Source organism: Gopherus flavomarginatus, chromosome 24, assembly GCF_025201925.1.
Source record: "Gopherus flavomarginatus isolate rGopFla2 chromosome 24, rGopFla2.mat.asm, whole genome shotgun sequence".
Classification (NCBI taxonomy): domain Eukaryota; kingdom Metazoa; phylum Chordata; order Testudines; family Testudinidae; genus Gopherus; species Gopherus flavomarginatus.
Window position 1 is genome coordinate 11,458,317 of NC_066640.1, and position 15,191 is coordinate 11,473,507.

The 15,191-nt window shown below is 53.0% G+C and overlaps 1 protein-coding gene across 3 annotated transcripts in view; it reads left to right on the top strand.

Moving 5' to 3' along the window:
• ARID3A (AT-rich interaction domain 3A) overlaps positions 1–15,191 on the top strand; it is a 93,650-nt gene that overhangs the window by 61,563 nt on the left and 16,896 nt on the right. For all 3 annotated transcript variants that reach the window (XM_050933902.1, XM_050933900.1, XM_050933901.1), the window contains exon 4: positions 10,357–10,429. In XM_050933902.1, coding sequence (XP_050789859.1) covers positions 10,357–10,429 — 73 coding nt within the window. The remainder of the gene's footprint in view (positions 1–10,356; positions 10,430–15,191) is intronic.

A 15,191-nucleotide genomic window follows, 5' to 3' on the forward strand; every position in this document is an offset into this window, starting at 1 on the left:
ACATTCAGGCCCCTTTACATTGCTCTACAATGTGAATTGGGTATAATTCTGAGGCCTGGTCTGTATCGTGGGATTGGACCATTTTAACTATGTTAGATAGGGGATAGATTTCTCATTTTGCCTTTTAATCAATATAGTTATCCTGGAACAAGCTCTCAGTGTGGACGCACTTCAGCTGGCATCAAAGTGCATAATGTACTAGCATAGCTTATTCTCGTTCCTGTGTAGGAAGAGCAATACTGGGAAAAGCACCTTTTTATAACTGCTTCAGTGCCACGAAGTTCTACCACTTTTACTATGGTGGCAGTGTTAACATCGCATCTGAGCACCTCGTCCTCTTTCATGTATTTATCCTCAGAACGCACCTCTCTGAGGCAGGGCAGTGCTGTTCTTCCCATTGTACAGACTGGGAACTGAGGCAGAGAGAGGCTAAGTGACTTGCCCAAGGTCATGGAGGAAGTCTGTGGCGGAACTGGGATTTGAACCCAGCAGTCCCAAATTCCAGGCTGGTGCCACCAACCCTGGATCATCCTTGCTCTTGGTTATTGGCTTTTACGCCTTGGTATCTGTGCAGTAAATGAACAAGGCAACGAACCATGGTGTTTCTGGAGAGGACTGTGCTGCAGGATGGTGCTGAGTTCAGGGAGCTGGTGCCTGCTGGAAATTCACAGACCGCGTGGCCACAGCACCAAGCCTGTGAGTCTGAGCCTCTCCGTTAATCTGCCTAATTGATAGAAGCGCGTTCCTAATTTATTCCCCCACCTGCGAGCCCTGAGATCCCCTGTCCCCACAATGATCCCTTTTCACACTTCTATAGCCTCCCTTCCCCAGCCAGAGAAACCCAAGCTGTGTTCCCGGAATCCATCCCACCGATACAGGAATCCTGGGCTCCTCCCCGCGCAACATATAATCTCTGGACACCAGTCTCCTTTGCAGTTTCTCTGGGGTTGCTGCCCTCCCCTGCCTCCCTGCTCCTTGCTGCCCTTCCCTCCCCAGGCCTGGGCCAGCGTGGCTTGGAATGGGGGAGGGTGATGACTTGAAAGCAGTCTGGGCTCGCAAGTGGTGGTGGTGATAAAGGCAGGCTCTGACCTTTGCCTGCATCCATTGCACAGAGGCTGGCTGAGCCTTTAACGAACTTCCCAGGAAGCTGAGGGTATTATGGCTTTCTTTCAACACCCCTGGTTATCGGTGCGGTCCCACTGATCTCTACCATAGGTCACCCTGCTCTGGAGGCCTGACTTTGCAGAGGGAAATGTCAGGCTTCAGAAACTGTAATGTTGCCCTCTGCACTGTTCCCTTACTTATAAAGCCCACTTAGCGGGCAGCCTTCTCGGCCAGCCAGAGGCAGATAACTCTGGGGGAGGCGGGAGTTTGTCGTTCAAAGGATCAGCGCCCTGGCCTCAAGTCCCTGCTCTGCCACAGACTCCCTGTGGGACCCTGAGCAAGTCACTTAGCCTTCCTGTGCCTTGGTTTGCTCATCTCTTCAATGGCAATAATAGCCCCACCCCCTAGGTGGGTGGTTAAAATCTGAGAAGTGCTAAGGTACCACAGGCATGGGGTCCAGCTGAACTCTTATTATTTATATTATAATCATAAGAATGGCCACACAGAGTGAGACCAATGGTCCAGCTAGCCCAGTGTCCTGTCTTCCGACAGTGGCCAGTGCCAGATGCTTCAGAGGAAATGAACAGAACGGGGCAATTATTGAGCAATCCACCCCCTGTCGTTCAGTCCGAGCTTCCGGCAGTCAGAGGTTTAGGGACACCCAGAGCATGGGGCAGCGTCCCTGGCCATCTTGGCTAATAGCCACTGCTGGACCTATCCTTCGTGAACTTACCAAATTCTTTTTTGAAGCCAATTGTACTTTTGGCCTGCACAACATCCCCTGGCAATGAGTTCCACAGGTTGACTGTGTGTTGTGTAAAGAGGTACTTCCTTCTGTTTGTTTTAAACCTAGTCATTTCATTGGGGGACCCCTGGTTCTTGTGTTATGTGAAATAGAACAGGGAAGTGTTATTTAGCCTTTCTCCAAACCCTTCATGATTTTACGGAAGCTCTATCATATTCCCCCTCAGTCATCCCTTTTCTAAGCAGAGCAGTCCCTGTTCCATACCCCTAATCCAGATCCTTGGGAGACTCCACTATTTACCTCTTTCCATTGGGAAAACTGGACGTTTATTCTTACTCTTTGTTTCCTGTTGTTCATGAGAGGCCCTTCTTATCTCTGGACGGCCTGCTTTGCTTAGGAGCCTTTGGTGTGAGTCCTGGTCTGAGCTTTCTGAAAGTCCAAGTACACTATAGTCCCGTGCTTGTTGACACCCTTGAGAAATGCTACTTAAAAACAATTTTGCTTTTGTGTCTTTTGCTAGTTGCTCTTCAAATGCTTTTTTTGGCCTGGCTAATTGTACCTGACTTGCTAGAGTTTATGCTCCTTTCTGTTTTTCGCCCTAGGATCAGCCTTGCAGTTTTTAAAGGAAGCCTTTTTGCCTCCAGCCGCCGCCACCTTTATTGTGCCGTTTAGCCACGGTGGCATTTTTGGGGGTCCTCTTACTGATTTTGCTTATTTGGGGCATATGTTTAGTCTGAGCCTTTGTTATGGTGTTTCTAAATGGTTTCCATGCAGCTTGCAGGCATTTCACCCTTCCATGCAGCTTGCAGGCATTTCACCCCGTGACCATTCCTTCTAATTTCCATGTAGCTAGCTTCCTCATTTGTGTGTAATTCCCCTTTGCATGTTAAATGCTGCGGTGGTGGGTTTTTTTTGGTATTTCCTCCCCTACAAGGATGTTACATTTAATTCCATTGTGGTTGCTGTTTCTTAGCAGTTCAGCTCTGTTCACCTCGTGGACCAGATCCTGTGTTCCACATAAGACTAAATCAAGATTTGCCTCCCCCATAGTGGGGTTCCAGGACAAGCCGCTTCAATAAACAATCATCAGTGGAGTCTAGAAATGTGACATCTGCATCCCATCTTGAGGTGACATGTAGCCAGTCGATATGGGGGTAGTTGAAATCCCCCATTATTAGTGGGTATTCTGTTTGTGTAGCCTCTCTAACCTCCCTGAGCATTTCACAATCACCGGCCTAGAGGCCCTAATGTGATGGACACATACGTAGTAAGAGACAGTCCTTGCCCCAAAGCGCGTCCAGTCTAAACAGACGAAGGATGGGAGGGGAAACTGAGGAATGGAGCGAGGAAGGGACATGGCCAAGCACACACAACAGGGCAGGGGGCAGAGTCAAGAATAGAAGCTAGGTCTTGTGTTTCCCAGGCTCGTGCCCTGTGCACTAGGCCACGCAGCCTCCCACAGCTCTGGCTGTCTCTTGATTATTGAGATAATGGGGGCCATAGTGGTATCAAAGACAGCCAGAAAACCCTGTACCCTTCCCCCCTCTCTCCCTTGTCAGTCAGGGTAGGGGAAGAGGCAGCTCCTTTGCAGACCTGCTTTCGCAGACCCTGAGTTAAGACCCTTTGCCCTGACAACCCACATAGCTTCTTAAGCAGCTCCAGACGCCCCTCCAAAGAGGAATCATCCCAGGCAGCCAAGCTGGAGCTTGGGGCCCAGCATATCGGTTACACGGTTAATGTGCTAATCTGCCAAGGCGCAGTCTGCGGCCCCATGGTACATGCCCTGCTGAGATACCTGCTAATATTTATAGGCCTGCAGTAGCCCCCGAGGCCTTGGCTCTGCTGGCAGTTGTTCAGAATGGTCATTGACAAAAGCGAGAGGCGCTTGGCACGGCGTGGTATTCGGCAAAGCCCGGGCTGCTTAGGGACTGCATCGCCCAGCACTGTGCTCCCAGCTTGTGGGGTGACTGGGGCATATGGGTCAGCACTGCAAGGGGGTGTGGAGCTGCAGCACCTGAATCTGTACCCTGGACAGGGAGGGGGGAGATGTATCTTGGGGGAGGGGAAATAACACAGGAATTCTGGGTTCCCTCCCCCCCACAAAACTTTGTTGGACCCTGATGTCCTGAGTTGGTTTCTGGTGGGGCTGCTGCACTTCCCAGCTCCTCCCTTCCATGCCAGACTTGGATCTGATCCTGCCAGCCCCTGGTCTGATCCTACAAGGAGTTAATGTCTCCTGGCTGGCGCTGAGGGAGCAGAGCACCTCCCTGGGGACGCTCCAGACCTTGGCAGATCAGGTCCTGTGTTTCTGCGGTTGTGTTCAAAGCTGCATCCCCCCAGGCCCATTAACATACCTTACTGGGCTACCCTCACCGAATCTGCTGCCCTCATGCCCTGCCAGATGTGCAGCCCACGCCCCAGACCTTCTGTCATGCAACCAACCAGCATAGAGCCATTAAATGTGACTAATCGTTTCTCGTCCATTGCATCTCTAGATTCTCCGTATTATTTAACGTGTGTCTGTAGCTTCGAGGGCCATGTGGCACCTGTCCCAGGGAGCGCAGAGACAGTCCCCACCCTAAAGCGACAGAATGCTGGAGATGAAAAGAGGGGTAGACTGAGAGAAGGATTAACAGAATAAGGCTAACAACAGTGCAGCGGGCTGGTTCGTAGCTAGCGGCAGTAGTAAGCTGTTACCTAAGCTGGTCACAGTTTTTTCCATTGGAACTCTTCTGGGATTTCAACTATAAATAAACTTTTTTCTGAAACGTGTGTCTGCTTTCCCCCCCACCCAAATTAAAAGTGAATATCCCAAAGCCAAAATATTTCCATTTTTTCTATTTTAATGAAAAGTCACAACCTTCAGTGAAAACGCGGGTGAGAATTAGATTTGGTTGAAATTTTCCACAGCAGCCAAGCTGTACTTTCGGAGGAGTCCTGCTGTTATTCTCTGGGGGTTTCGTTTCTGTTCTGCGTCGGTTCTTAACCCGCGCTCATGGCCGCCGTATCTGAGCGCCTTCCAGTCATGCGTTACACGGCGTGACTCACATCTGTCACAAGTGGCTCGTTCTCTCCTCCACTCCCTCAGGAGGGAAGCGCGTGCAGTGGAGTCTCTTGTTTTGGTAGGATTGGCTTTTTTTTTTTTGCTATGTGTTCCGCTGGCTCTCAGCCTGGTTGCTAGGCAACTCAGCAAGTTCTCCTGGACCCGATGAGCTCCCTCCAAACGGTTGCGTTTCCTGATGGGGCTGGGGAGCCAGAGGTTTGCTGCGTGAGCCTCGCCATGGCAGCACACAGCCTGCTCAAGGCGTAACGTGCCCACAGCTGCTCTCATTTCCGCTTCCTTGCTCCCAGCCCAGCTCCCGACCCAGTTCCTGCTGCATCCCCAACCTCTCTGCTCCGTCTTGGTTTCTGACTCTTGGCTCCATCCTGAACTATGATTCCAGCTCATCCTTCAGCTTGGGTTTGGCTTCTGACTCCAGTTCAGAGCTTAATCTTTTCCCCTGGACCCTGACTCCAGCTTCACCCTTGGGCTGGTGGCTGGTTCCTGAATCTATGCTTGTCACTCCCCAAAGTGCACCACAATCACCAGGCAAGGTCCTGCTCCACCCACTAGCTAGGCCAGCCTGTGGCTTACATTTGGTAAGGAAGGCAGGTCAAAGAAATTCACCTTGCACTTGGAACAGGGGGTGGGGTGGTCCTTAGTTCCTTGGGGAGTTCCCGCCATTGTCTCCCGCACAGACAAACTGCCTGGGTTGTAGAGCGTTTCCATTCTGCCATTGGTGCATGTGCGGACCAGTCGTTAAAGGAGGACCTGAGACACTGGTGGGCGACACACTGGCAGTAGGCTGGTGCAGTGGTTGTTTCTCTCTCTAGCTTGTGAAGCAGCCTTCGCTGTATTTCACACGTGCTTGCGCTTTAATCAGTTCCTCTGACGGATGTGTGGCAATAACGACTATTAATCAGCTACGCGGCTACCGTGCAAAAACTCTAACCAGCATTGGGACCCAGCTTCCAAAACGTGGTTAAGAATTTAACATGGCTTTTGATCCTTTGCCTCCCCAGGCCGGCAAGGCCTGCTCTCATCAATCACATCTGGAATGTGGTCCGCTGTCAAACGATGGGTGTGGTCCCAGGCGAAAAGCTGGTGCAAGTATAAATTGAGGTTGCATTAGAAGGCTTGCATAGATCTTCCTGTCACGGCTTATAAAAACATCCCCCAGTTGTGTATTACTAAGACTCCTTGCAGCATGTAATGCCCCTGTGCCTTGCTTCATTAATCTTGTCTGGTTTACAATAGCGTTAGCGCCTTGTATTGTGTAAGGCTTGGATGTGGGGTGGGAAGAAGGCATCTTGCGTCAAAGGATCCCTTTGCAGAAAGGAGAGGAAGGGGCTTCTGTCCCTACGGTCTCATGGAGCGTGAAATTCGCTCTCGCGGGAGGTGTTGTCTTTAAGATGCTTTGTAAATAAGGTTGGTAGATTCTCCAGTCCGGATCCAATTTATAAAAGGGAGGGGCGAGGGCTTGCAGACACTAAAAGCCCCAGTGGTCCCATTGGGATGCTCTTTGAGCAAATACGGGGCACCACAGTGGAGTGCTGCAGGCAAAGCAGCATTCCTGTATCATGAAGGGGCTGATGAAAACCTGCGCCAGCCACAACAGTCCAAGTTAATGCTGAACTCCTGCCTTTGGGGCTAGGTGAAGACTTTAATGCCAGGCAAACTGCCGTTCGTGTGACACATGAAGGAGGATGGTCCGTGGCTGTGGGACTAGCCTGGGCCATGGGAGTCCTGGGGTTAACCTACAGGTTACTAATGGGATTCGAACCTGGAACCTGCAGCAGTAAAAGAGGGCAGGTCTCCCGCTTGAGCTAAAGGAGTAACTCCAATAGCTGGTAGCCGCAGGAGACCAGTATCCACTAGTGGAGGATGCAAGACGCATTTGGTTAGCATGAGTTACAGTCACTGTTGGTATTTGAGAGCCCAGTCGTGAACCAGGACCCCACGGTGCTAGGCGCTATCTGCACACAGAACCCTTTATACACTAACAGAAACACCGAGTGAGTGAGATAATGGTATTTATTGGACCAGCTTTTGTCCAATAAAAGAGATTCCCTCACCCAGCTTGTCTCTCAAATATCCTGGGACCAACAGAGCTACAGCTACTCTGCCTTATGCACTAATAAGAACAAATGTCCTAGGAGCCTCTTTATTGCCCTGCGTTGGTAGTTGAAGCTCTTTGGGGTGGACCCAGAGCCCAGATCCTCAATCGGAATTAGGTCCCTGAATCTCTTTGACAGGGCTGGCGCTTCCATTAGGCGACTCTAGGCGGTCGCCTAGGGCCCCAGGATTCGGAGGAAGGCATTTTGTGCGCTCCCCATGGAGCACACGGGAGCTTCCGTTTCCACTCCCGTCACACCACTGAAGAAGGTCCTTCTGCCGACGTGCCGCGGAAAACAGCGGCAGGCAATTGAGCAGCTCAATGACTGCCGTTGTCGCCTGCGGCATTTCGGCAGAGGGTCCTTCTTCGGCGGCGTGACGGGAGTGGAACCGGAAGCTCCCACACACCCCGTGGGGAGCGCACAAAATGCCGCCCCCTGAATTCTGCTTAGAGCGCCAGAAACCCTGACGCCGCTCCTGCTCTTCAAGACTCTCTGGGCCCAGATCATTGTGTCTTGCACACTGCGCTCAGAAGGCCAGCGACGCTTTACAGATAACGGGACAGGATCTGTCTTCTTACTCGGGAGCTCTGGGGCCGTGGTTTTACGGTGATGTTTTCAATCTCTGAAGCGTTCAGAGTGGGTCGGACGGAGGCGGCAGCTCAGTTTCATTTAATGTAGCAGGCTTTTGGGGTCGTGTTAGAAATGGACAGAGGGGCAAAGGTCCCACCAGCTGGTGTAAGTGACTGACACTCTTGCTGCGCGGGGAGAGGGGGAGGCGATATTAATAGTTGAGGCAGTACTCCGACACCCACGCACTTTGCAGCTAATGAGCGCTACGTGCACCGAAGATTCGCTGCGTTCCCTCTACCGGCTCGCAGGCTTCCCTTGCTGCAAACAGCTGCTGAGAAACGCTTGCGTGAGCCATGAAGGAAACAGCTTTGAAAGGGGCTGAATCTCTGTGCTGTGTCAGTGCACCCCCTCCCTTGACAGCTTTACACACGGTCTGCTGCAGTGTATTGTTAAAGAAATGGCGATTCTTGTGCCCAGCTTAACAAAGGGTCATCCATAATAACTGGTCTGGCTGGGTCCCTGAATGCACCCTTATCCATGGGACCTCATCAATGGAGCTTTGCCATACAAACGGCTGGAGGCTTGCTGCTACTGTTAGATGTACTGTGGTAGTGCCCGGCTGCCCCGGTCGGGGATCACGGCTCCATTGTGCAGGGAGCTGTACGTGCATCTAACACAATATCCCTGCCCCAAAGAGCTTACAGTCTGGATATGTTGAATTCTGTCCCCTGTCTTGGTAATTGGGATCACCACATAATGATCTGGAGTGTTTGCCATTAAAGGGACAAGGTGGGAGAAGGACTCTTTTATAGGACCAACGCCTGTTGGGGAGAGAGACGAGCTTTCGAGCTCTACAGAGCTCTTCTGCAGGTGTCGGCTCACAAACGTGTCTCTCTCATCCACAGACGTCGGTCCAATCAAAGAGATTGCCTCACCCTCTCTAATACACCCTGACCAACAGTGCTGCATAGGCTTAAAGGTGTTTGTCTGCCCAGGGCTTGCTTTGCTAACTGCAAACAATCTGGAACCCTTTCAGGTTAACTTACCATCTTTCAGTCTTTTTAAAGCCGCAACGCAGCTGCGGGTCATGACGTGCTTGCTGCCTATTCTTGGGGAGGAAACGTTACTGCTCTTCACCTAAGCTATGCAAAGTGTGTGCCCTGAGAGCGTGTTAATTACAGAGAACAGGGGTCATGACACCAGTGCTTCAGCTCTGCCAGCAAGCAGCAAAAAGTCAATGGCTGCCAGGGCTCCTGCGACCGACGATGGCCCACAGAGATGGGCAGCAGAATGGCTTTTGCCTCCTTCCAAAGAAGGACCTGATCGCGTGGGGACTGAGGGCTGTGGCCCCGATCCTGCTCCCATTCTTGACACTAAGCCCATGCTTACGCTTGGGGATTTCAGATCCCTACGGTAGGCAGGCGCCCGACTCCTGAACTGGCTCCCCTTGTCATTTGGGCACCTAACTCCACAATGCTCCAGCCGAAGAGCCAGCCCAAATGAGTGCTACCGTCCCAAGCAGACCCCACGGCGTACCAGTGCACCCCACGTTCAGCCTGGCTTAGACGTCAAGCTCTTTAGGCCAGAGACTGTGCTGCTGCTCATAGATCATCAGCCCCTAACACACAGCAGGGGATAAGCCCCCGCCCCCGCCCTTTATAAGGTTTCTGGGAGTCTCTTGGAGCTGTAACCTGATGTTGCCAGAATGGACCAATCGGATGGCATTATACCGGGAGCTATCTATGGCCCCCATGACGATAGCATTGGAGCCCCTCCCAATCTCCCAGCCCTCCTGTGAAGTGGGGCATTATGGGAACCATTATCCCCATTTTACAGATTGTGATCTGAGGCACAGAGAGATTAAGTGACTTGACCAAGCTCACATAAGCAAGTTCGGTGGGTCTTGCCCACATGCTCGGGGTCTAACTGATCACTGTATTTGAGGTTGGGAAGGAATTTTCCCCCATGTCAGATTGGCTGAGACCCTGTGTGGGTTTTCCCTTTCCTCTGCAGTGTGGGGCACGGGCCACTTGCAGGTTTAAACTACTGTAAATGGTGGATTCTCTGTAACTTCCAGTCTTTAAACCGTGATTTGAGGACGTCCGTAACTCAGCGGAGATTAGGAGTGGGTGTGGGAGGTTCTGTGACCTGCGATGTGCAGGGGGTCAAACCAGATGAACAGAGTGGTCCCTTCTAACCTTACAGTCTATGAATCTTCCAAGCCATAACAAACAGCTTAACCACTGGGCCATGTGCTGGAGACTCATGTAAAGAAGTGTGTGCTCACCTGCTGTTATCTCCTCTTCCCCCTTCTAATCACCACTCCAAACCACAGCCGTGCAAATGGTTTAAAACCAGCAAGTATCACATGCTGCGGTGCGACTGTGCCTAGAGAGGGAGCAGCGTTTATAACTCTCGTTGCATAGCGGGAAAACCTAGAAGCTAAAGGAAACCGGGTGGGTGAGACAGCGACCTGGCTGCATTTCAGGACTCTGCTTCGTGCAGCCTCCCCCATTTCACCGCTGCCTGTGCTCACCAGCTGACCCAGCAGTGGAGCTAAAGCGTCTCTCATAATAAACGATCTGCCGTGTTTCCTACCTACTAGGCCAAGCGCCGTCCAGCACGTTTAACTTCCTCTGACACGGGGCTGGCTGGGCAATGCAGAGCCAGGCTCTCCGGGCCCCTCCCTATGGGGGATGCACTGACGTGTGGGTGTTTGTCATGTTCTCCCACCCCGGGTGCCTTGCGAGTGATCTCTTCTCTTCCTTCTCTGTGCACAGCTGTACGAGCTGGATGGCGATCCCAAGAGGAAAGAATTCCTGGACGACCTCTTCAGCTTTATGCAGAAGCGAGGTGAGCCTTGCAGTATTGTCCTGGCGAGCTTGCACTAATGCACATGTGTGTTCCCTGTCCCCTCGCCACCTCAGGTGAGATTCAGAGCTCGAGGAGCCCCACGTTTTATTTTCTTGCTTAATATTATTGCCTCAAAGTGAAAGCTCTCGCCGGCCGAATCGTAGAATATCAGAGTTGGAAGGGACCTCAGGACAAATCTCCAACTAAATCATGAACATGAACCTCGCTGCACATGGGGCTCAATCCTGCTGCATTGAAATGGGTGGCACCTCTGTCCCCGCTGACTTCAGTGGAGCAGGATTGGGCCCCTCGTTCCAGTGGCTTTGCTTTCTTGACTTTTCAACCTTTGGGTCTTGTTTTGCCAAAGTCCTACATATGACCCTGCATTATCAGTTTGATATTCCCCTGTCCCTGCTTCCGGGCAAGCGCCTCTCCCTTCTTAATTGGGGTTTGTTTCCTTATTTCCCGCCCCGTTGTAACGGAGACCCTTGCCTGCTGTGCGCGGATGCAGCATTCTTGATTTGGTCACTGAGCAGTAATTTGCTCCCTTGTCTCTTCTGCCCATCTATCCTGCTGTGCATCTCTTAATATTTTTGAGCGGATGCGATGCTGCATCAGAAATTTTGCTACCAGGATTGATAAGCGGCTGCTGGAATCCCTTTTCCTCCCGTGCAGCTTCACTCCATGGGTAGAATCCACGATTTCCAGCCGCTCCTTCAGAGCCCTGATGTGCTTTTCAAACATGCTTTTGGCTCGGGAGCAGGGAGCTGCTGCATTCACACCGAGCAATAACAATGAACAGAGTCAACACAGCAAAGCGACTCTGTGGCAAATGCCATAGCACGGATGAAAAATCTGGGCTGATATTTTCAAAAGCGACTAGAGATTTTTTTTCGTGCCTCCTTTTTCAGAAGTGCCGACCTGGCCACTGTCTGAAAATCAGATCCATTGAAGGTGTCTCAAGTCAGGCACCCCAAATTGCTTGTCACTTTTGCCATATCTAGGCTTATGACATCAAAGGGGCGCTGTCAAGTTAGGAATATATATATTTAATTCCCTTCTTTGATACAAAAATACTTGGGATGATTAAATCTGACAGAGTTTGAGCCAGTTTCGCTGGTTGGTTTGTTCACTTCCTGCATTTCTTAGTGTGGACAGTGGAAATAGAGGAACCACTTTCACTTTGCTTATCAGTTTTGCGCGGCTTTCTTGTTCAGGCTCCTTTTGCAGGAGCCTGGCCCTGCAGCCTTTGGGTTGTGTCAAACTGCTTCCACTGGCCTTTAATTTTGTTTAAAAAAAAAAAAAAAGTGAGAACATTTCTACGGACCATAAGCTTCACAGCAGCAGAATCCCAGCAGTTGTAGTGTTTGCCAGAACCTACATTTGGTCCAAATTTGGCCCTATTGGTGTAGGAGAGAGGCTCAGCGGGGAGCATATGGGGAAAGGGATCAAGGAGAGGCTTCACCGTGAAAGACAGTGCCCTGGCCCATCCTCTATGGGCTGGGAAAGCAGAGCAGGAAATCTTGCGGCACATACGGAGATGCCAGCTCCAAGACACATCATGAGAATGTTGCCGCTGGTGCGTGTGACTCTGTACGGAGGAGCTGGTGACCTGCATTGAAGTCACTCGTGTCCGTGTGCACTACTGGCCTCTACTGGATGGAATCGGAACTGTCAGTGTGTGTGTCTTAGGCCCCTGAGCAGCTCACAGGTTACAGAGAGTCTCCTTTAGCTCAGCCTGTGCTGCTGGACCAGGAGAATCTGAATTCTACCCTGGGTGTAGCATGCTGTGACGAACTGGGAAAGTTCTTAATGTTTTCTCTGAATACTGTGTTGGTGCCTCAGTGTCCCCATGGCAGTTCTTAAGTATCTGGCAGAGCAAAGGGCCAGTGCACCTAAATGCCTGACACTCTGTCTCTTAGCAACTGATGGCCTGGGCCCCTCCTCTGCAAAGGTGCCAGCTGAAGGTGTTGGAGACAAAGGGATCAGGTGACCTCCTGGCCCCGGAAAGGGGCTGAGCAGAGAGGAGGGGCTGGGGGGGTTGTTAGTCTGGAGCTGGCTGGGGTCAAGGGTGGAGGGCAGACCTGGGGGGTCTGGCTCACTGCCCCCCAGAATGGACCCGGCTGAGGGGTCCGGTTCGCTGTATCTACAAGCTCTGTTTTAGACCCTGTTCCTGTCATCGAATAAACCTCTGTTTTACTGGCTGGCTAAGAGTCACGTCTGACTGCAAAGTGGGGGGCAGGACCCTGTGGCTTCCCCAGGACCCCGCTGGGGCGGACTCGCTGTGGGAAGTGCACGGAGGGGCAGAGGATGCTGAATGCTCCAAGGAGAGACCCAGGAGGTGAAGACGTGTGAGCTTCTTGCCCTGAACAAGTCTGCTCCAAGGGAGAGGAGGCTCCCCAAAGTCCTGCCTGGCTTGGTGGGGAGCAGTTCCAGAGCATCGCCCGGTGACTCCGTGACAACTGGTGGCAGCGGCGGGATGTACTGCACCCCGTGAATGGCGCTGCTTGCAGTAAGTGACTGGGGAGCAGTAAAACAAAGGAGGGATAATGAGGACCAGGCGTGCTGAAGGCTCAGAGAGGGAGGGTTTCAGGGGGCAGTTAACCTCTGGCAGTGTGTGACCAGCGAGAAGGACTGTTGGAGTAACGGGGTCCCCCTGAGGACTGCAGCGAGCAGTCTCAGAGGCGGAGGAGCTTGCCGCTCGACCCTGGGAGAGAGAAGGATTTTTGCAGTAGCAGGGTTCCCCTGGGGATGGCAGGAGCAGTCCCAGGGGCGGAGGAGTCTGCAGCTCGACCCTGGCAAAGAGGTGGTGATCACGAGAAGGGCTGGCACACCAGGGGTTCTTCCTGGAAACCATGGAGGAGCCAAGAGCACACAGGCCTGTGAGTCCAGAGCCACTTGGGAACGGTGAAGTGATGGCCTATCACCATCTCCTTGAGAAGGACATTGTGATCCTGTGCACAAAGAGAGGGTTACACGTGGGGAAATTCACCAAGGCACAGTTAATCATGCAGTTGGAGTAGAAGGACCGCTCTGAGGAGCAGATTCCTGGCCCAGATGGGGCTACAAGAGGATCTGAGAGCAGCTGGAGCATCAGCCAGGCATCCCCGGGAGTCTGGTCCCCAATCAGACGAGGGTCTTCACGATTGGGTTCCCTATCAGGAGATTGGAGACGGATGGGATGGGAGCAGAGCCCGAGAGAGCAAGAGGACCGTGAGAGAGAGCAAGAGCCCGAGGAAAAGCTGCAGGAGAAGCAGCAGCAGCGTGGACTGGTGATGGTGGATCAGAGAGACATAGGGGGCTGCCCAGGGGTTAGTGGGGAAACACGCCTGCGGGGGCGAGGCCCTGGCACAGGGAGAACTGTGGTGGTGCAGCCCCAGATGCTGAGGGACTGTGGGACCTGGGTGAAGTTCCCTGGGGTGAAGCCCCTCACCCTGCCTATGGCCCAGATCCCTGTGCAGACCCAGAAGGGGTCCGGCTGGCTGGTAGTTGGGGTTCTCCAGGATATCGGCTGGGAGGCCCTGTTGGGGGGTGACTGTCTCCCCATGGGACAGGATCCAGGCCCCGCTCCTGTAACGGCCGAGGGTTTGAATTCTAATCCAGGGAACCAATTGGCTAGGATGGAAATGGTCAGTGAAAATGCAAATAATCTGGCTGGCAGGGGGGAGTGGCTGCTGGGCTCAGGATACCTGCCTGCCTGTAACCAGCCCCCTAGGGCTGAGTGGGAGGGAGAGATGCTCCCCGCCCCCCTGCACACCGGAGAGGGGGCTCACGCTGGCTCTGATGCTGTGACCAGAGCAGAGAGCTCGCTGCCTGTCCCCACTGGGACAGCAAGGGCAGCGCTGAGCACGGGGGGAGCTGAGACCCCAGCTGAGTGCAGGGACACCCAGGCAGGGCAGGTCAGCTGCCAAACAGGTTTGCCTGGTCCAGACGTGCTGCTGGGAAGTGATTACACAGCAGGGAGGGAGCTACCAGGGACAGGGCTCAGGGAGGCTGTGACCCCAGGCCCAGCCAGCGAGAGGGAGCAGGTCCCACTCCCTGCCCCAGCTGCTGGATCCCAGACCGAGCTGCAGAAGGATCCCTCCTTGGAGAAGCTGAGAGAACTTGCTGGCCACAGCACTGCAAACCTCCTTGGGGAAGGCTGCAGGGACAGAGTCCTGCAGGAGAAGGGATTCCTGTACCGGGAATGGGCTCCCCAAGGAGAAGTAGAACTGGGGGGAATCGGGAGGCAGCTGGTGGTGCCCCAGGAATCCACAGGGTTCTTCCCTTTCGAGCTGCTGGATGGGAGGAGAGTGAGGGGACCCCTGGACCCGGAAAGGAAGGATTGGGAGGAGAAGGGGGAAGACCCCCTGGGGGATCTCTTCCCTGAGGTGGGAGACAATCTCCCCCTCAGGTGTTCCCCGTTCAGAGTCACTGGGAAAGCAGCCCAGAACCTGGAGAGAGAGGTCAGGAACATGCTGGCTTTAGATGGGATCCAGCCGTTTTACAGCCCATGGGCCTCACCCGTGGGGCTGATCCCCAAGGGAGACAGGATGAGCTGGTTTTATGGGGGCTATCAGAAGCTTAAAGCCATCACAGTGTCCGATGCTGACCCCATGCCTACGCCTGGGGAGATTCTAGACAAGCAGAGGGCGATGGAGAACTTGGCCCTGGCAGACACTGATAACGTGCATCTTTAGCCAGACCTGGGAGGAACAGGTGTCCCAGGTGAAGAGGGGGTTGGGCTGCCTCAAGGAGGTGGGACTGACCTTAAAAGCTGGAA